The sequence below is a fragment of the Sminthopsis crassicaudata genome, chromosome 3, assembly GCF_048593235.1.
Source record: "Sminthopsis crassicaudata isolate SCR6 chromosome 3, ASM4859323v1, whole genome shotgun sequence".
Lineage (NCBI taxonomy): Eukaryota > Metazoa > Chordata > Mammalia > Dasyuromorphia > Dasyuridae > Sminthopsis > Sminthopsis crassicaudata.
In genome coordinates this window covers 486,166,554-486,189,636 of record NC_133619.1, presented here as the reverse complement: position 1 = coordinate 486,189,636, position 23,083 = coordinate 486,166,554, and the positions used below count along the sequence as shown (strand labels likewise).

At 34.6% G+C, this 23,083-nt stretch overlaps 1 protein-coding gene across 2 annotated transcripts in view; it reads right to left on the bottom strand.

Moving 5' to 3' along the window:
- The window catches only part of MICU2 (mitochondrial calcium uptake 2), a 162,992-nt gene extending 140,648 nt beyond the window's left edge, over nucleotides 1-22,344 (bottom strand). The window contains exon 1 of one of the 2 annotated variants that reach the window (XM_074303671.1): nucleotides 21,972-22,344. In XM_074303671.1, the coding sequence (XP_074159772.1) occupies nucleotides 21,972-22,178 (207 nt within the window). In that variant the 5' untranslated portion in view covers nucleotides 22,179-22,344. The remainder of the gene's footprint in view (nucleotides 1-21,971) is intronic. The other variant, XM_074303672.1, reaches the window with a different exon arrangement.
- Between the last annotated feature and the right edge of the window lie 739 nt (nucleotides 22,345-23,083).

The following is a 23,083-nucleotide window of genomic DNA, read 5'->3' as shown; positions in this document are numbered from 1 at the left end:
ATAAATAGATATAAAAAACAAATATTACATTTTAAAATTAAGTCAATATATAGTCAATAAAGATCTTTATTTAGAGTGTAGTGGTCCTCATTTCTATTTGAATTTGACACCACTATGGAAAAAAAAGGAAAAGAGAAAAATGCCACTGACAAATGTTTGGGGAAGAAGGGCAAGAACCAGCAAACTGAGAAGGCATGGTAAGAATGGAAGTATTTTTTTTTTTTTTTAAGCACACCAAGGTTCTTTTAAAAATATGATGTCCAGAACTGAATCTAATATTTCATAGGCAGTCTGACTTGTACAGTGAGTCTATTATTTCCCTTGCTCACTCTCTCTTTTTAAAATTTTCAATAGTATTTTATTTTTCAAAATATATGTAAAGATAGTTTTCAATATTTGTTTCTGTAAGACTTTCCGTTGCAAATTTTTCTCCTTCCTTCCCTTATCTCCCCCCCTCCAAGATAGCAAGTAATCTGATACAGGTTAAACATGTACAATTATTTTAAACATATATTTCCGTATTTGTCATGTTGACACTCTCTTTTTTAATGCAGCCTAAGACAGCATTAGTTTCTTTGGTTGCCATGTCATATTGTTGCATTAAGCTTAAACTACTAAAACCCTCAGTTCTTTTTCACACAAACTGTTATATAGCCATGACTTCTCCATCTTATTTTTCATTGAAGTTGGTTTTTCGAAACCTAGGTAACTTCAGAAAGTATTATTGCTTCCAATTTACAGGCAAGGATACTGAAAGTGAAATCCCTTGTCCAAAGTCACACTTATTAGACAAAAATTAGCTTTTGATTCTAACTCCAACCAGATTTCCTCAAAATAAATTACTGAGAATACATAGACAATAAACACACAACACATAGCATATCAAAATGTATAAAGCAGAAAAAAAAACAGATTATTCACATCTATAAAAGGCAAGACAGAAGGAAGTTCTTAGCTTTGATATTTCTGAAGATCTAATGGCTAAGTCTTTAGGATAACTGCTAGAAGAAAGAAAAGATGGCTTTACAGACTAGTTACTATTCAAAAAGAAACTGAGGAAAATAAAATTATCACCGAATATATATTTGAAATACAAACACTTTAATCAATTTATTGTCACTATGATAACCCCCCCCCCACAAAAACCTTCACTAGGTACAGATTTATGCTTTAAAAATGCAGAAGCTACAAAAACAATAAGTGGACAAAACACCAAAGCCATATTATTTTTGACAATGCATACATAGATCAAAGAAGACCTTGAGAATTTTACCCACTGCAAACCTATAATTTTTCCCTCTGACAGCAGAGCTGTAATTCAATGAGAGCAGAGGTATTTTTTCTTTGGACTCTAGTACACTTCTATCCATGGAAGTAGTGGTCTAAAAACATAATATAGAACCATCAAAAAAGAGTTCTTGGCCCAATTTAAGCAATATAAGCTTTTAAAACAAGGTTACAAGAAGTTCCTATTCTGTGATTATACATTTTAAAAAGTCTAACCTTTATAATTTACAAAAAGATAGCAGATGGTTCTTGAATTTAATTAATCACTGCTATATAGTGAGACATCATGAAGTTGCTTTGAAGAAGAAACACTTACAAGAAAGAGGAGAGAAGAAATAAGAATAAAGATTTACAGAGATGTGAGGTTATACAGAATCTTGAAAAACAGAAAATAAAGAAAAAGAAAAAAATACTTTAAAAGTCAAGTAAGCTACATCAAGTTGTTGAAGATTAAGAATGATCAGAAGCATTTCAACAAAGGATTTCCAGCCTGTAACATTTATTCTAACAGGGAAAAAAAAAAAACAAAAACCAACCCCCCCCAAAAAAAAAACATAGAGAAGAAAATACTGAAGACTTTCAAAGAAAGGAATGGCATAAATATGAAAAAAAGAGGAAAATCATAGTCACTTTGCAAAAATAAAGCAGACTCAACTTTATACATTAAAGCAAGGAAAAAGGTTTAAAAAGAATCATTTCTATGAAGCAATACTTTTTAAAAGAGAAAAAAATAATTTAAGTGACATTACTGAATACATTAAGAAAATACAAGGAAAAAATATATGTGTAGTCTTTGAGAATTACCTGGCTCACTGCAAGGTTAAATCAGACAATGGGTATTTCTCATAGAACTTGAATTCAGGTTATCCGGACTTCAAACCTGGCCAATCTGCCACAATGTCACAGTCCTAAGACATTGCAAGTTAAGTCCAAGATGATAAAAAACATATGAGAAAAATAATCATAGTCCTTTCAAACGAACTGAAAGTGGGCATTTATAAAATTCATCAAATTAAACTTCTTTATACAGGTTTGAAAAACTCAGCTCTAAGAGGTTGCCATAATTGTTTGGTTTTTTTTCCCCCCACAATTAGGTGAGTATTCATTACAATCAAAGTAGTCACTATATACTACTAGCTCCCTGAAACATTTCTAATTAGAAGATGCTTGACTAAGAAAAATCACTATTGTTCCCACAGTTTGGGATTGATCATTTCCTCGCATTGCTAAAAAACCACACCACACCAAACCAAACCAAACCAACAAACAAAAAACTAGAACACAAACCCTTTAATGGCTCCCTAGACTTTTTTCACAGTATTTTCCTTCATACTCTATGTCCAGCCAAACTGGATTACCTAATTTTGTTCTTTCACTTCTATTCATTTTCACACTCTTTTCCTTCCCACCCATCCTCAGAAGATAATTTCATTATTAGCACCAAATACTGAAATATTTTCCTAATAAGATGTCTACCTTAAGTGCCATTTTATCCAAAATAGCTCCCCTTATTATTCTTAATAGAAGTGATCCTCTCCCTCTTGAATCACTTAGATTTCCTCCCACTATGAACAACTTCTCCCATGCATTTAATAGAATTCAGACAAAGACAACATCTTATTTAATCCTTGTGTTCCCAGAACACACTAGAATACCTTGCAAAAAGTAGACATTTAATACATTTTTATTGAATTAAACTGAACAGTCTTCAATCTAAATTACAGTGGGATACTTCAAAAGTCAAGTAAACTACACATCAAGTTGTTGAAGATTAAGAATGACTATAGCCATTCCAACAAAGGATTTCCAGACTGTAATATTTATTCTAATAGATAAAAAACAGCTGAGGAAAAGTCTCTTAAAATATTTGGCTTGCACTTTCTAATTATAATAAACAATTGCTTGGTGCTTCACATCATAAAATGATCCCCCTCAACTATGATCATTTCGTCAAATGCACAACAAAAATTAGGAAATATGAGTATTATTAGCATTGTTGGAAGTTAGTGTTAAAAATGAAAGTGAATCCAAATTTCAATTAAAACAATTTTCTTCTGCTTTAGAAAATGAAGTGAATAAATGTTCAACCATCAAAATCTCCTAAATTTCTGATTGCTTGACATCCTCATAACTCAACAAAATGTTTTGATTATCTCTCAAGTAGTTATCGTTGATCCAAATTGAAACTGCAATGACATAAACTGTTGATGCTACTTCCTCAACACCATCCCACTCAAACAGATTTTGCAAGAAAATGGTGTTATATATGTATATATGATTGTCAAACTGCATGGACTGCCCATCTGTTTTCTTTTGTTCTCAATTCTTTTCCAATCACTATTCTTTATGTGACTGGGCAAAAATGGTCAAGGTAAGTAGGGGACCTACCTAAGTAGGTAAGTAACATCTCTCCAGTGGTCCACATAAAATACATTACAGAATACTGAAAGAGTTGATGGGTGTGGCTGCTGAGACATTAGTGACTTTTGAAAGATTTTGAATAAAAGATGAGATTTTTTTGGGAACTAATTAAATAGCTAAAAAGAGAAGTAATTTTTGGTTCCATATCAACTTAGGTTTCCACAGGTGCAATCTAAAAAAGATTAAATTTAATAAGGTTACATGTAAAATCTTTTAGTTGGATTCAAAAAATCAGCTTTAGAAATACAAAATGGGGGCTATGTGATTGGACAGAAAAGTTTAATTTGGGGGAAAAAAAAGGTTTTAGTGGACTACAATCTTGTTATGAGCTAGCAGTATGGCATAGAAAAAAAAAAAGGAATGGAATAGTGTGCTAAGAGAAGCATAGTGTCCAGGACAAAGGTGTGATGTCATAGTACTCTGCTCTGGTTTCACTACATCTAAAGAGTCTTTTCATTTCTGAATTCCACAATTTAGGAAAAATATTAAAAAACTGGAGAGCTTTCAGAGATGAATGAGGATGATTAAGGTACTTGAAATTATGCTACATGATGATAAAAATGATTATTTAGTTTGAAGAAGAAAAATTTGACATCATCTTTTAAAGTATTAAAGGTCTGTTAGGTAAAAACAGTATTAGATTTGTTTTACTTGGCCTCAAAGAGCAATGGTGACTTCTGAAATGCTTTCTAATTCTGAGATTCTGTGACTCTCATAGTCCCTTGCCATTCTCATATACTACAGGGGTAAGCTGAGAAGATGATCTAGAAGAGGGTTTGTGAGTGAGGGCTGATCAAGACATTAGTAATATGAGTTTTAGGCTATGTAGGCAGGAAGTAATGTTAATACTTTAAAAGATAAGAGCAAACCTACATTAGTCATTACAATCATCTTAATCTTTTGGGAAATAGGAAGCTGGGACTTGACATACAAGTATAAAACAACTTCAAAAATACTACCCAAGGACTGCCATTATAAGCATTTGTTAGTAATTAATAGGAATCATCTTTGATAAAGATCTTTGATTACTTCATTATATCCAGTTAGGTGAAGATGAATTGTTATATGTGTTTTTATCCAATAAGAAGTTTTATTATATTAACATTCTCACTTGAGGGTTAAAAAATAAGGTACAAACTTCATCGCTTAGTCTTACTCCAAAAATCGTTAAGTAACATAGTAAATTGGAGAAATAAAGTAAAATTATCTATATACTAGCTATTCTCCTGGGGTATCTTTGAGCAACAAAACTTTAGGGGTTTATTAGGAAAGACTAATCCTCATAGGCCCAAGGAGTGGTTAACATACTTTACCACATTCATAGACCAATTTTAAAATACATTTAAATGATTTTCCACTGTTTCTAAAAGTAATTCCCCTCTTTGACTCATCATTTCTCTTAATCATTCCTTAGGAAAATAGGCTTATTTTAATATGAAAAGACAAATGCTTTGTAGGGTCATGAACAATGTTTATAAAAATCATAAATATAGTAAACATTGGTGTTTTCACCCCTAAATTCTTTTAAGTATCATCTGCGTAGCACTATGGCATACAAAAACGCTTATTTCACAATAATGCTATCAAGGAGCATACTGCTAAGTAGGTATGGCAAGTACATATGTGTGTATATGTATGTATATGTGTATATAAATAAGGAAATATCATTATAATAGGGATGGGGGATATAGTGGAAAGAGTACTAGAGTTACTCAGAATACCTATGTTCAAATCTTTTCTCAGATATTTATTTATAAATATTTCAATTTTGTTGATACATGTATAAGGGAAAGGGGGAATAGAAGTTAAAGAATAAATATTTATTAAATATTTACTCGTGTGCTAGGGACTATCCTAAATACTTTACAATTATCGTCTCATTTGATCCTTACAAAAATCCTGAAAGTCAGGTACTTTTATTATCTCAAATTTACAACTGAGGAAACTGAGGCAAACAGAGGTTATATGACTTTTCCAAGGTCCCACAGCTGGCAAGTCTGAGACTACATTTGAATTCAGGTCTTACTGATTCTAGGATTAGTGCTTTATCCATTGCATTGCCTAGCTGCTTCATGTAGTTGTGGAACTCTAATAAAAAAAATAACTGCCTCCCTCTATGCCTTAAAAAATATAGTTGATTGCACTTTATATACCTTATAACTTGATCTGAACATATCCCAGTGAAGTGGGAGTTACAGGTTTTATTATCTCTACAAGATATGAAGAAACTGAAATTCAGAGATTTTTAAGTTCACAAGGTTGTTGCAGAGGAACTGGAACCAAGAGATTAAAATCATAGCTCTGCCTCTGACCATCTGTATGACGATGAACATATCACCTAACCCATTTAAGTCCCAGTTTCCTCATCTATATAGACTAGATGATCTCTAAGGAATCTTCTGGTTCTAAATATCAGACTTGTCCATAGTTGCACAGCTAGTAAATATCAGAGGCTGGACTTAAAAAGTTCCTGTCTCTTGATTCTAAGTTCAGTACATCTAGTATTGCCATACGATCTTAGTAAATAAATAAGTCTCTGAAAGTTGCTGCATCCAATCTGGTAAGGAGCTTCACCAAATTCTAGTTCTCAGATAACAGACATCCAGTCATGCTGGAATTTCAATATGTATTAATCAATCAATATATATTAAGCACATATTATGTGCTATGCACTGTGCTCTAAGTACTAGGGATACAAAAAGAGGTAAAAAATAATCTTTGCTTTCAAAGAGTTTACAATTTAATGGGGGAGACAAGCAAATATATACAAAGCAAACTATATACAGGATAAGTAGGAAATAATTAACAGAGTAAAGGCACTGGAATTAGAGGTTGGGGGAGGGTTTAATTGGGATTTAAAGGAAGTTAGGAAGGTCAGTGTTAGAGCAGAGGAAGCATTCAAGGCATAGGAGAAAACCAGAGAAAATGACCAGAACCTAGAGAGAGATAGGTTTTATTTATGGAAGAGAGAGGCCACTGGATTGAAGAGTATGAAAAGGTGGGAGGGAACTGGGCTATAAATGTTTTTGAATGTCAAACAGGACATTTTATATTTGATTTTGGAGGCAACAGAGAGCCACTGGAGTTTAATGAGTGGGTGGGTAATATGATCAGAAGTTTGTTTTAGGAAAATCATTTTAATAGCTGAATAGAGAATGGACTGGAATAGGAAGAGACCTCAGGCCAATAGACCCACCAGCATGCTATTGCAATAATCTAGGCATGAGGTAATGAAGGCCTGCACTAGAGTGGTGGCAATGTAAAAGGAGAAAAGAGAGGGGTGTTTGAGAAATGTTGAAAAGGTGGAAATCAATAGATTCTGACAATAGACTGGATATGGTGAGGTGAGAAAGGGTGAGGAGTCCAGGGTTACTATTAGGTTCAGAATCTTAGGGATTGGATGGATGCTCCATAAGTAATAGGGAAGTTGGGGGAGAGAAGGGTTTAGGGGGAAGGTAGAGTTCGGTTTTGCACATACTGAGTTTAAGAAGTCTACTGAATTTCAGTTCAAACATTTGAAAAATATTTGGAGATATGAGACAGGAGGTCAGTAGAGTTTGGGAAAGGATAGGTATACCTAAGAACCAACACCTCTATCAACCCTGAACTGGTAATTAAATTCATGGGAGTTTGTAAAATAATCAAATAAAGTAGTTTAGAGAAAGAAGAGAGGAGGGCTCATGATGAGTGTGATCTCAAAGAGTATCCAGCAAAGGAAACAAAGGAATGCTCAGGTAAGTATGAGGAAAACGAGGGGAGAGTTCCAAGGAGAAAAGAGGTATCAATAGTGTCAGAGGCTATAGAGAAACTGAGAAAAGGTCTGTGGATTAGGCAACTATGAGAACTTTAGCAATTTTGGAGAGTAATTTTGGTGGAATGATAAGGTTAGAAACCAGGTTGTAAGGGATTAAAAAGATAATAAGAGGGGAGAAAGGGGAAGCACACCTAATACAAATGGCCTTTTCAAGGAATTTAGCTATTACAGAAGAGATAAAGGATGATAGTGAGGATGGAAGGATAAAGTGACAGTTTTTTATAAGAAAGACATGATCATTTTTACAGGCAGTAGAAAATAAGCTTGCAGACAGAAAGAGATTTAAAGAAAATAAAAGTGGAGATGACAAGGACAAATCTGCTGAAGGAAAAAGTATAGAATGGAATCACTTGAACAAGCAGAGGGGTTAGCCTTGAAAAGGAGTAAGGTCACTTTGTTCTTTAGTAGCATTACCTTGAGAATACAGAGGGATGAATATCACAGGTCTTTCAAGACATAACTGTAAAATGGGGATAAAATATTTGCACTATTATACAGAATTGTTGTAAGAAAAATACTTTGAAAAGCTTAAACTGCTATATAAATGTGTGTAATTATTGTTATTACAAGATAAATGATAATTTATTACATATGGTTATTACATAAGAGATCTCAATAGCATGTCATGAAATCTTTAAGGAGGGAGGGATCATTATGTCTCTGATCAGGAAAGGCATGGAAAAAGTCACTGTTCTGTGCCTTCAAGGGGGAAAAAAGATACCAGTGGTCAGAGGTGGGAATGGGGCACATTTTAATTCAATTATGAGTGCTGTCATCTTTTGACAGCACTGACAAATGTTTACTGAATATTATATCACCTGGAAACATCTCAAACTCAACAAGGTTAAAAAGAACTCATTATCTTTATCATCAAATGTTCTTGTTTTCCAAACTTTCCTTTCTTCTGAATTCTCAACTCATAATTCTCCTAGTCACATTCACTCAAAACCTTGTTCCCTATATGCAATTAGTTGCCAAGTCCTTTCATTTCTATTTACACAATGTTTCACAGATTGATCCCCTTAGATGGCATAGAAAATGGTCAGTTATTATGACAGTCCAGTTAAGAGACAATGAGAGTCAAAATCAGGGCAACAATAGTAGAAATGGAAAAGAGACAGATGCTAGAGATACTTCAGTGACATACTTGAGAAGACATGGCTGTTGATAACCAGAACTTTACCTTATCAAAGAAATCAGGACAGTTGAAATGTGGGCTCAGCAAGCAACAGCTGCATATAGTAGTCCTGGGGAATGCATGAATTACTGTCCCACTCAGAGACAAGTAGGCTATACTTAAAAAAAGAGGCAGAAGTAGAATTTCAATTCTGATGTTTGAGATTGACTTCATTACATTACCCTTTACAAAGCTAAGTATAGGGGAAAGAAAAAGAGAGCTAGGTAGAAATTCTTCATGGTAAATCAGTGTGATAAATAGGTCTGGTGTTTCCAAATGGCTTTCTCTACATATTTATGGTAGTGTCTGTTCCTGGTGTAGGTAACCCAGTGAAGTCTTGTTTATATTGGGCCATGCTGCAAGCTAATCAGACTTGGGCACAAAGTGTAATGAATGATTCAAATGCTACAACAGCAATAGCATCTTTATCAATACTTTGAGTTATGCTCTAAGGTCATGAGACATGAAAATGTAGAGAAATGAGATAGAAATGTTTAGCAGGTCTAGTGCACAGCAGAGTGATGAGTCTAACAGGAATGATGATATAGCAGAGCAAGATTGTGTGTGTGTGTGTGTGTGTATGTGTGTTAGAATTCTAGGCTGTTTCCCCAGAACTGGAAGTACTACTGCCTCAACCCTCAGCCTTTGGATTTGGATTTGAATAATTCTGAATTGGGGCAGCTAGGTAGTACAGTGGATAGAGCACCAGCCCTGAAGTCAGGAGAACCTGTGTTCAAATGTAGTCTCAGACACTTAACCCTTCCTAGCTGTGTGACCTTAAGCAAGTCACTTAACCCCAACTGCCTCAGCAAAAAAAAAAAATAATAATTTTTAAAAAATCTGAATTGTCTGAAAACAAACTCTAGTTTATCTTTTCATGTTAAGATTTTAGCCATCATCTCTTTCCCAAGGAGGACTGTGCCCTCAGACCCTAACAACTGCCCTTAACAAAAGAGTATAAACACACACACACAATCTTCCACTAGGGTTTGAAAATATAGGCTGCCTACAATTGATAATTAAAGTCATAAGAATGGATGATCCTGGCAAAAAAGAAAGGATAGAGAGAAAAGGTGAAAGTCAAAGACAGTCTTGGAAGATGCTCACAGTTAGGGATAGAAAGAAAAAACAATATTGGAAATCAAGAAGGAATGGTCAGAGAGTAGAGAACTCAGAGAAAATGACAAAATGGAAAATAAGAAAGGAAGAAGTAGTCAACAGTATCAAATGTTGCAGAAAGGTTTAAGGAAGAGAAAACCTGAGAAGAAACGCTGGAGATGTCATCATTTTATTGATGACCTTACATTTAAATACTTTGGAGAAAAATTTAAAATCTAAGAGATAATGTCTAAATGGTTAATTATTAATTTTCCTTTATGTGATTTTATATATATATATATATATATATATATATATATATATATATATATATCCAAAGATGAGAATATTCTTGCATAATTCACTAAAATTTTTATCTTAGTGTCAAAAATCTTTAGGTTCTGCATATGGATCCAGATTTTAGGCCAGCTTGTGTCAACACCACAAATATAGAAAAGGGCCACATCTATTCTTAAAAACACCACGCAAATGACTCCCATAGTAAAGACCACCCACATAGCACTGTTTATCCCCAATGTCATTTAAGCAAAGTTTCCCATAAGGCATTTCTACCTATCTGTAATCCTAGCAGGCAGATAACAACCCATAAAAGCCAACATAGAAGTCTCAATAATTACTGATTAGGGTTGTTCAGACTATCCACCTCATTACAGGATGTTTGGTAGAAAACCTGTTACCTCATTACTGAGAATAAGTCCCTGGAGGAGTGACCTACATATGGCCTTTTCGAGCCAAGAACTAGTTACTATTTTCTCACTTAGGTGGTCCTGTGTTTTGGTCATTGAGGTCCTAATATATAGTTCCACTGGTTTGGATATGCTGCTGGGATTTGGAGGCTAGATATCATTTGGCAAACTCATGCCTGGCTACTACTAGAACTGAAATTCAAGACAATTTTAAAGGACAATGCTGTACGAACTGATGTAGTACATTTGTTTTTATATAATAAGACAAAGCTGAAAACATTTTTTAAGTTATAAATATTTTTGTTAGGAGTTTTCAATTGATGTGTCTGGTCCTTTTAATGCTAAAAGTCTCGAATAAGAGTTGGCTCACAAACTTTTTACCTAGGACAAAATCTGAAACTTCACACCTTAAATCAGCAGTATATCACTGTATCTAGAACCTGTAATTTTAATGTTTTGAGAAGTTCCTCTACTTCTTATAGTCTAAGTTTCCTTATGAAAACATTAGTTTTACTTCTTAGAACTTCCCATTAAATTTTAGATCAGTCACTTCTTTTTTTTTCCTATGAGGCAAAACTAGGTGAGAAATATAAAATACATAGTCATTTAGAAAGCAAAAATTAATCTCCCATTACTAGCACCTCTTCATAATGCTTAATAATTAAAGAAATTAAAAGATGGAATGAGCTAATTGGAGGGAGGAGAAGACAGGAGAATGTGACTTTCTCAGTAAAAGGGGATCCTTTTGGAGGCATGGGTTGAATTAGATGACCTAAGTTACTTTCATCTCTCAAATTCTGTGACTTTGATTAAAAGAAAGCAATTTTCCACACACCCCCCCCATTTCGAGAGAGCTCCCTCTAATTTATTTCTAAGTGTTGGTTTTCAAAAGCAATTTAGTTGAAATCACTGTATACAATATTGGTTTACTAGGAGAGAGCTGGAGAGAAACATGAAGAAAAATGGATTTCAATGCAGTTTCAGCCCAATATAATTAAAAATAATAAGGATAACTATCACTTTCTATATATGTACAATGCTTCAGTCTCTTAGTAGGTTTTGACATCAAAAAAGTTAAATTTCCTCAGTAAGCATTCTCTATCTGCACTGACATGTACATATAGAGTTCTAAGTTACATGAAAATCTATTTATAAAATAAAGGTGCAATTACTCTTAAGCATTCTTTATGAAAGGAGCTATGTGACTGTTGTAAATAATACTTTTTTTTTTTTTTTTTTTTTTTGAGGCTGGGGTTAAGTGACTTGCCCAGGGTCACACAGCTAGGAAGTGTTAAGTGTCTGAGACCAAATTTGAACTCAGGTCCTCCTGAATTCAAGGCTGGTGCTCTATCCACTGCGCCACCTAGCTGCCCCGTAAATAATACATTTATAAATATTCTGCTTACAAACATTTAATGAACATACTTTTCAGGAACACATGTAAAACATAAAGCAACATATGTATGTGTATATGTATGTGTATGTATGAATCCATGTGTCTCTATTTTGAGTAAGGAATGGGTACACATAGTCTGAATCTGTGATTTTATCTATGCAGGAAATCCCCAGTATACCAAGTTCCTTAAATACATAGATATACAATTCCTGTGTAACTTATAATCTTATAAAGTTATTTGTGACACTGAGAAGTTAACTTATTTCCACACTATCACAAAGCCAGTAATCAAGAATCTAGGTCTTCTGAATCCAAGGCCAGTTCTCTTTTTAATATTCATTTAATGTTTAATTTAATTTGTTTAATGTTCATTTCAGTGAGTCAGGATGACCTGGGTTATATTGTTGTCTTTCTTCCCCCCATTAAAATGTAAGCTCCTTAAGGACAGGAATTATCTTTTATCTTGCTTCTATTTGTTTCTTATCACAGTGCTTGACATATAATAAATGCCTAAAAATGTTTGTTGACTAGATTTAACCTTTTAGCAGCCCTGGCAACTCTCTAAAAAAGGATAAATTAGAAATATGTTCCAGGTCTGCATTGATGAAGGTAGTTTCTAACACTGGAAGTTTCTTAATAGTTGAATTCCCCCTCCCTCCCTCTTCTTTCCACTCCTCTCCCCCATCCCTTTCAGTGAATATATTCCTCCAAAGCAGCAGTTCTCAAGGTGTGTTTAAAGACCTCTCAGAATCCCAAGGATCCTTTCAGGGTCTCTGTAAAGTCAAAACAATTTTTATAAAAAATATTAAATTTAATTCTTAATACTATAAATATTGATAGATATAATAACCCACATAACCAAGAGCTCTTTAAAGATATCAACACTTTAAAAAAAAAGTTTAGGGGTCTTAAAAAATTGAAAACTGCTTTGTAAAGCATGTAAATCAATTTTTTAGGTAAATAGATCATTTTATTTCATTTGTAAAAACATTTAAAATGTACTATTTCAAAAAACTCTTGTAAAGAATCCTTTTATGAATAATTATCTCCTTATTTCTTTCACAATTTTGGATGTTCAAATTATTATTTGAATAAAGCTATAAAGTGATCAAATTAATTAAGAATAGTAGAAACAGGACTGACAATCTGTTTTTTTTTATACATTCAAAAATCAAAACAAAAAACTTTTGAAAAATTAATTTATTTTTTGTATTTCAATTCAGTCAATAACTAATATAGTTTCCAAAATGCCCATTTCTTTTGAAACTCCAAAAAGAGATAAATGTTTTAAAAGATTAAGAGAGGGCAAAACCAAAGAAGTACCTGAGGACAGAAACACCACTCCCCCACACTCCAGGAGTAGACTTGATTACACTAACAAATTGCTATTTATTAAAAAAAAAAAAAAAGCAGGCAAAGGAGAAGGAACTTAATCACAGAAACTTACTATGGGAATAGTAACTTAGGATATTGGGATTTGTCTTCAGAAGAGGATACTGAAGTAAAAAACCAACCAAACAAACCTTTTACCTCAAAGAGTAGTTGTAATTATCACCTGCCCAAAAAGAATTCATAGAAGAACTTTAAAAAAGAGACTTTAAAAATCAAGTATGAAAGATTAAGGAAAAATTAGAAAGAAATAAGGACAATCCAAGAAAAACAAGATGATGAAAAGTCAACTAATTAGAAAAGATCTGGAATCTTAAGTAAGAAAAGGACTCCCTAGAAAACTAGACTTGAGCAAAGGGAAGCTAGTGAAGTTTTAAGAGACCAAGAAATAATAAAATTTTAAAAATGTAAAAATAGAAGAGAATGAGACATCTCATAAAAATAATGGAACTAGAGAACAGATCAAGAAAAGATAACATAAGAATAATAGGACTACTTTAAAGCTATGATCAGAAAAAAGAATTTTGATACAAGAAATGATTAAAGAAAATTGTTCTGAAGTGTTAGAACAAGAGGGGAAAGTAGAAATGAAAAAAACAAAAAATCTACCAATCATCACCTAAAAGAAATCGTATGAGGAAAATCTACAGGAATATCATAGCCAAATTCTGAAGCCCCTAGGTCAAGGAGAAAATATTATAAGTGATAAAAAAAAAAATTAAAAACAGCAGAGCCACAATTACAATCATACAAGACCTAGTGCTAAATTAAGAGACTGCTAGTCTTTTTTTTTTTTGCTTCTGAGGCTGGGGTTAAGTGACTTGCCCAGGGTCACACAGCTAGGAAGTGTTAAGTGTCTGAGACTAGATTTGAACTCGAGTCCTCCTGAATTCAAGGCTGGTGCTCTATCCACTGTGCCACCTAGCTGCCCTGAGACTGCTAGTCTTAACACTATATATCAAAGAACAAAAGAACTGGGGGTTTGTGGCCAAAATATCATACCCAGCAAAGTCAAGTATAATCCTGAACAATAACAAAGAATACTTAATGAATTGCCAGACTTTCAAGATTTTGTTGCAAAAAGACTTGAATTTAATAAAAAATTTGACATGCAAGTTCTAATTTGACATCAAAGATTAATTATAAGGGACACAATAAGGACAAACTATTTTTTATATATGGAAATGTAAATTATATATCTAAGATCGCCATTAATGAGTAAATAGTTTGAAAGAAAGACTAGGGTAGAGCTGAATATGCTGCAATTCTAAAAAGCAAAACTGTATAGGAAACATGAATTAGATGGGGAGGAGGGCTGGAACCCTACTTTTATAAGGAATGGGTTAAAGATGGAACAATACATACATACATATATGTATAAAGGTCTTCTAAATTCAGAAGTAAATAGGTATTTTTAGAAGGAACCCTACTCACATCTTTTATAGCCTTCCAAATATATATACATGTATATATTTGGAAGGCTATAAAAGTCTTCTAAATTCAGACAGAAACAAGAGGGCAAGAGGAAAGGATTGGGAGAAAAGATAAGGGAGAGATCTTTGGCGGTAGGGTATAGTAAATAATAGGAGGGCAAGGCAGTAGGTAGAAGTAAAGCAGAGGAGTCAGAAGGGTTAGAAAATAAGATATACACAAACACAAAATAAAAATCAAGAGTAGAATTTATTAGGCTAAAAAAAGCAGAGGTGGTAATAATTTCAAAGTTAAAATAGATTTAGTCAAAAGAGAAAGATAAATTATTTATCATCCATATTAATCAAATATTGTTTTAGACTATATAAAATAACCATAGACAGAGTAAGATTAGAATAGTGCTGTGTTGAAGGAAATGATAAGTTAGTTAGAAAAATATAGAAAAGACTTGGACTTATGAAGGACAAACAAGCATAGAACAATCTTACATAAATGCATATGAATGTATGTGTATATATGTATATAATTTTAGATATCTGTATATGTATGTATGTGTATATGTATATCTGTATTTAATTGTTGCCTTCTTGGGGTAGGGGAGTAGAGGAAGGAGGAAAAAAAGTAAGTTCACAGCAGAGAACAAAAGAAATTCTATAAGGAAGCAAATAAGATAGCTTTGAACATACTATGTAATATGTATTGTTTGTGTACAGGCTTTCTTGAAATGGAAATGTATTATTTTATATTTTGAATCATATGTTCTGCTGTGCATATAGCAATTTTTTTTCTTTTCCAATTTTGTATTTAAATTTAAATTTTTAAAAAAATTGAACTTTAAGCACACAGGCTTAAATGTCAGTTCTGCTTATGAGTTTGGGCAAATTCTTTCACTTCTCTAAGCTCATTTATAAAGTGGGGTAATAATTCTCCTATTACTTACACATCATTACTGTTATAAAGATCAAATAATATGTACAAAATACTTTATAAATGGTAAAAAGCAAGAGATGTTAGCTATTGTTAATATCTCTGATGAAAAGTATTTTCCTGAGATCATACAAAGCAGATTTAACTGACATAAGCCCTACCCTCTAGAAGTTTACCATCTAGGATTAGTTTTAATTTCCTTGTAAATTAATTTTGAATTTCTACATTAACAGAAATTAATATATACATAAGCTGCAAGTATATATACATATATACAAGTATATGTAGCTAACAATAGCATTTTTCTAATTATAATGGCAATTATTTCGGTTTTCATTATGAGTTTAGATAACTTATAAATTTTATTTAAAAAATAATTCAACATAAAAATATTTGATTTAAAAAGCTACTACTTTATGATACTGATAGTATATGTAAGTTGTATTACTGGAAGAAGTAATCTATTAATTAACTGAATTAAATGGATACTAGTGTGTCTTTGAAGATTTGGAGGAAACTTCCCACAAGTAAAGAGCTGTCATAATAAAGCTCATGCATGATTGAGATCAAATTACTAATATTTACTAACTGTTATTAAAATTTCTAATAGAAATAGAGTAAGGATTTGAAGTTCATGCCAGAAAAATAGTACATATCTAAAGTATGTAAAAATAAAGAGAATTCAGTATTTACAACTATTTTATTAGCCACATTTTAATTTTTCTCTTCCAAGTATTTTGTTTGACTTTAACTCTCAATAGTAGCTTCCTAAAATGCTTATAATTTGTAAATTAGTAAAAAAATTTTTAAAAGCTTCATAACCTTGAAAACATGTTGCCATAATTCAAAATAAAATATGAAGATTTACTCAGGTAATGTAAAAACAGCAACTTCACAATCAATTAACATTTTACAACAAGTATGTATACTGACCATGAGTTATGTGCATCTGTTATGACTATAAGAATCACTCCGGGTCACTAATGGGCAACGTCGGGGGTGAGGGGGAGTGGGAGGTGGCAGTGAGGGGTGGGGGAGTGGGGAGGTGGCATGTGAGTCCGTGCATTGTATCTACTAGGATACAGCAGCATACAGACAACCTTTAACCCATGCCACCCCTTAGCCTTGGTCCCACTGCTATTCTGGATCTTCCTAGATTCCTCTTTTATCTCTTCCCTTTTGCCCACGAAGTTTCCTGGGATTAGAGGTGACTCAGAGGGGGTGAGGTGATAGCCTGTCTGAGCTCTACCCTAGTCCACAGCTGGAAACAAGTCAATACTTTTGACTTTCTCCCACCCACTTTAAAGTTTGAGTTAGGCATAGCCTACCACCCTCCTATGTTACTCTTGGAAAGTAGCACAGTTTGGTGGAAAGAGTGCTGAATTTAGAACCAAAAGACCTGGGTTCAAATTTTGATTCATTTTTTTACCCATGTGACTTTAAGCAAGTCACTTTACCTGTTCTAGGCTCTGTTATAATTGAGGAAATTGCAAAATGAGAGAGTGACTTCTAACATCCCTTTCCTCTCTTAGTCTGATTTGATAACAGTAAATGCCTTGAAGCAATTATTTGTTATTTTATACATTTTTATTGGGACAGCTAGGTAGTGGAGTGGATAGAATGCCAGTTCTTGAGCCAAGAGGACCAGAATTCAAATGTGGCCTCAGATACTTACTAGCTGTGTTACCCTGGGCAAGTCACTTAACCTTTGCTTGTCTCAGTTTTCTCATCTATAAAATAAACTGGATCAGCTCCAGGATCTCTGCCAAGAAATCCCCCAAATGGCACAAAGAGTAAGACACAACTGAAAAATAACTAGTCATCAAAAAATTTTTTATCATATAATTAAAATTTATTAATTTAAAAATTAGGTTGTATATGAATAAAAGAGAAGGTAAAATGACTTTGAATAGATTCATTTACAAAAAGTGGGAAGTATTAAAAAAGATTTTCCCACCTAAAAGATAGGTAATAGCTACATAAAAGTTCAGAATCCATAGGCCTAGAGACATACCTTACCAGTAAGGTAATTGCAAGTTTTCAAACATCAATGATACTCATATAATTTTCTACTAAGAACAACTTTAAGAATCTGTCATAGTGATTAAAAAAACAAGTAAACAGGGCAGCTAGGTAATGCAATGGATAGAGCACCAGCCTGAAGTCAGGAAGACCTGAGTTCAAATGTGATCTCAGACACTTAATCAATTTGTTGAGGCATTACCCACAAGGTGTTTCTCCTCTTATGAGGCTACGGGAAAGGATAGGGGATGTTTTTTGTCTATCACCCTGATTCATTCCCTCAAGCAAATCTTCTGTAGTACCATCCAGTAGGCTTACAGAAAATGCTACTGAAGGCAGTGGGTCTTGGCTATGTAAGACAGTTAATATCCTGTCTAATTTGTTTTCCACAGTGAATGACTGATTTAGAATTACCTTTATCTATCAGAGCTTCAGTTTCTTTATCTGTAAAAAAAGGAATAATACCCACTCTATATGGGTTCCATGAGGATCAAATAGATATTAAGTGTAAAATCACTTTTAGAAATGTGATTACATCAGCTTTCATAGAATCAACCATAATTTCTATGCATACAACTCTTAACATTTACAGAGCCAATCCTCATATGCTTCTGCTTCTTCAGCATTGCAATTGCTTGCTATAAACACTTACAATGGGATATCACAATGGCTCTGCAAAGTCCCCAAAAGAGCTTTTTTTCCAAACTCAGCCTTCCTCCTTCTGACTTTTGTTTCTGTCAAGAGCACCCTTACCCATTCAGTGATACAGGTTCACAATCTCAATTATTCCTTTTCCCCTACCATCCCAATCAGTAGCCAAATTTTGTGGATCCTATCTCCATGTCCTGTTTTCTTCTCTCCAGTGACAAGGAAACTACCTTGTTCAGGCCCTCATCACCTCTCACCTGAAATATTGCAATAGTCTTCTATTTGTTCTCCCTGCCTCGTGTCTTCTTTCTCTGATTCAAACTCAAGTCAAGATCCAAACTGGACTCAAAACATCGTTAAAATTCTTAAAAGCATAGGTCTGTCACACTCCTATGACCTTTGGAATAAAATATATACAAACTTCCCTGTCTGGCACTATAAGCCTTCATAATCAAGTTCTAGTCCATTGTTCCTGACTGATTTACCATTATTCCCTTTCATGTACTTTTAATGACAGGCAAACGGGTCTACTTACCATTCCTCAAACATGCTGCTTCATCTCCTGTTTTAGAGGCTATGCACAGCCTGTTCCTTCTCCCCCTTCACCTCTTGGATTTCTAAGCTCCCTTCCAGGATCGTCTCAGCCAGAGGCTTTTCCTGAATCCCTAAGTTATTAGTTTCCTTTATCCTATAACTATTGTATATTTTGTATACATTTGGTATTTACTTCTTTGTACACTATTTCCCACAAGAACAATGGAAGCTACTTGAAGAGAGGGACTATTTAATTTTAGTGTTTTTATCCCTAACATTTGGCACTAATAGATATTTAATAAATATCTATTGAATTGGATTCACTGTAAAACAAACAAACAAAAAACTTTTAGGACAAAATAAACTTGTCAAAATAATATTTTTAAAAAAATATGAAATCTAAGAGAAAACAAAAAGGAAGTGTTTAAAAAAGAACAAAAGCAAGTGAAAACAGTCAAAACCAGAATCAATGCCTTACAAGATCTTGAAAAAAACTTTAAGTTAGTAAAATTTTTTTTTGTTTTACTTCTTTTTGATTCAAGTGTGACTCCTTTTAATATGGCTTCATATAAAATTTAAACAGACACCATATAATCTCAATTCACTGCAAATGATTCATTTACAGATTATCTCTTCTTTCACCTACTTTCTATCTTTTGGCCATGTATGAGCAAGAAAAATGCACAATGAGGAATTTCATTTCTGTCAAATATTATGAAGCCTTATTAACTGAAGAAATGTTTTGTGGTGACTCTCCACTAAAATGAAGGTTTTACATTATATATGTTTATTTATATCATTCCTATCTATTACCATGGATAATTACACAAATTTAACATGCATTCCAAACTAATGGTGAATAGGCAAAGGGAGTGGTAGAGAAATATGAAGATTTGTTTCCCGTGATCAAAACTGTCAGGAGCAGAATACTATGAAATCTAGCTATGGAAGGAACGAAGAGGTATTTCATATCACATTTCCTACTAGTTAAAAAACAACCAAAATGAAATAAACAAACAAAAAAAAATCACCACCCAAATGTCTCTCATTGGTTGATATTTTGATCTATTACCAAAAATAAGTGTTTCATAGGATTTGTTTGGATTTTCCTTTTGGTGGGTAGACCAAAGGAAGATAGTGGCCCTAACAACATGGAAAGAGCATGGATTCAGATATTACAGGACACAAGAAAATTACCATCTTAGCTTTGCTTCACATTTAAAATAGGTATAATAGTACTTTACTGTATTATGAGCAAAGGATTCTGTAAAACTTAATGATGCAAGTTATGACCTCATTAAATTTTTTTGAGACCATAAATCCTCCATGTGGAAGTATATTTAACTATTTCCCTTTTAGTGACATTCAAGATATCAGATGAGGATAGGAGGAGGTGCTAAGAAGTGCTAAAGACAAGATCCAAAAAAAGTATAAGAAAATTTTCAGGTGTAGGCAAATTTATAGGTGTCTCCTAGAGAAGCTAAGTAAAAATAAATACAATCCAAATAGAAAAAATATAACATTTATTTCAAAAACGTTTACTTTTACTTGTCTTTTAAAGACACCTCCTATACAAAGAATATCCATTATTGTTCAGAAGTGGATAACAGTATTCATGAGAAAGAAGAGCAGAATGAACTTTACTCCAACCACAGATAATCCATTTGCTCATTCCTCAATAGTGAACACATTCCTACCTCCTCATCCTAGTGATTCTGAACTAGTGAATTGTCAGTTTTAACCTCAACAACTCACTCACTCCTATCCCCCTCAATTCTAACTCCTCCACCCCGAAAACTCCCACAAACATCCCCCAAACCAGTTCTAACTCCTCCACCTCACATTACATCTGCCTGTCCTTTTCACTATGCTCTCTGGAAAACTCGTTCTATTAACAAACTTATCTTTAATTCCTTTCTGACTCCTTTCATCTTTTGGCACTCAGTGAAACCTAGCTTCACATTGATGACAGTTTATCCTGGGATGTTTAGTCCCAGTATTTTAGGTCAGGAGGTAGCCTGAAGGGGGATGTAGTTAATAAAATCAACAATACTAATAATTTAAGTTTGACATCTTGTTTTTAAAACTTTTATTTTCTTTGCTTTTTCTACCACCTTCATTTAGAAATACATAGGAAATCCCAAAAACCTTAGTGTATTTATATTAACGATGATGACTATAATTATCATTTAATTGTGCTTTAAGGTTTGCTAATATTATCTCATCTCATCCTCACAATAACCCTGGTACTATTATCCCTATTTTCCAGGAAGGAAATTGAGGTAGATAGAGGTTAAATGACTTGTCCAGAGTAAGTGACTAAGTGCAGTACCTGAAAACTAGTTGTTCTGACCTTAGACCTGTATGCTAACACTATGTCACAGAGTCCTCACCCTACTTTAAAACTGCACTGATTTGGGGGGCAACCTGTAATTATCATCCTCCCTTATGCAGTCAGCAAAATAAAATAAACAAATTAATACACGCATTTGGATTTGGAAAATGTATACTTAATTTTTATATAACAAATAATTATTAGTCTAGACTATTTCAGAATTTAACAATGATGCGGCCTTTTTTGTTTGAAAATGTCACTGAAGGAACCCATGACATCATTTTCATAGATTAAGAGAACTCTGGGAATGGAGGAAGGGAGATGTACTTCAAATACTTTCAATTGTGATGAAGGACTCCCCGCACTTCTGTGTCATTTTCAGAAACCACTAGCCTATAAAAAGACTCTTATTATTCTTTCACTCCTCAGTGAGTCAGAGACCCAGACTTCAATGTAGGGAGGTCCGGTGAGAGGGGAATAAATAAATAAAATAATGAAATTCAGCCTTTCTCAGGGTCCCCGAAGATTTAGGGGGAGGTCTTATCCTAATACCGTGCAAAAACGTCACCCTCTTTTGCCTTATTTTCTAATTCCTTTCTAGCCCGCTACTAGGGATCCATCGCCGAACCAATTATCAATCAGCAAAAGCATTTATTGAGAGCCTGTTTTGGGACAGGGAGCAGGAAAGACGGCGCTTCTTTAGTTGCCCAAGTCCTTAGGTCCCGCCCCTCGCTTCACGCCCCGCCCCCAGGGCGGATCCTCTCGAACTGGGTGTTCAGCCTTACCTGCGCAAAGACTGTCAGGCAATCGCCTGCTGGGAGGTCTAAGCGTCCCTTGTACCAAAGCGCTCCTACTCCTACCACCGCTGCCCCCGTCACAGCCGCAGTCAGAAGACCAGGCCGCGGAAGCGCCAGCCGACCTCCGGCTAGGCCACGACGCAGACGGCTGCCCCAAATCGCGATTAAAGTTGCTCTCCGCGCACTTGCCGCCATGTTCGCGGAAGTGTCAGCTCGAGGACTTTGGATGCAGTCCGATGAAGGAACTCTGGAGGAACCACCCACCCCCGCAGTCACCGCCGCCGTCGTCTTCTCTCCCGCCCCCGCTGCTGCTGGTCTCGCGAGAACAGCATCGGCCAGACTTTTGCCTCGCTTGCTCCTTTGACTCGGAGTTATCCAAGCCTCGGATTGGAGCCCTTCCTCTTCGGAGAAGCGCAGGCACGTGTCCTGGCTCAGCCCCCGGCGTCGCCCGGCAGCTAAAGATGTCTCCGAACAAATCTAGGCGGGCGGGGAAGCAGAGTGCAACCTTTCCTGAGGAGGCAGTGCTAGAACAGTCCAGAAAAAGCCCATATCTTCGTTTAATAGTTACTTAAAGCCAACAGTTGTTGTTGTTGTTTTGGGGGGGGGGTGCTAGAGTTGCGGGTGTGCGAATTTATAACAGCACTTTAGCCGAAACTGCATTTCTCATCGTGAGCCAACTTCAGAGCTGGGACTGTTTGACTTTTTTTTTTTTTTTTCTTTTGCATCCCAACACTTACTACTGAGCAGACACATAGTAGGGACTTTGTTTCTTGGCTTGATTTTGAGAAGCTTTGCAGAGGGCACCCCCCCAACTCCATTTCCAGAATCGGGCATTCTCACTGACTAGCCCTTATGCCTGGGATTTTCACCCACTTTTAAGAACCCCTTTTGGCTTTCTCGGCTTCTTTCAAGTACCACTTTCAGCAAGTTTTTTTTCCAGTTCTTAGTTTAACTTAGTTTAAGTTCCTCTGAGACCAACCCTCACCCACCCCAATTTATCCCGTATGTATCTTGTTTGTACATAATTATTAACTTACAGATTCCTCTTAGACTACGCTCCTTGATGATAGGGGCAATTTTTGTCTTTGTACCCACATATC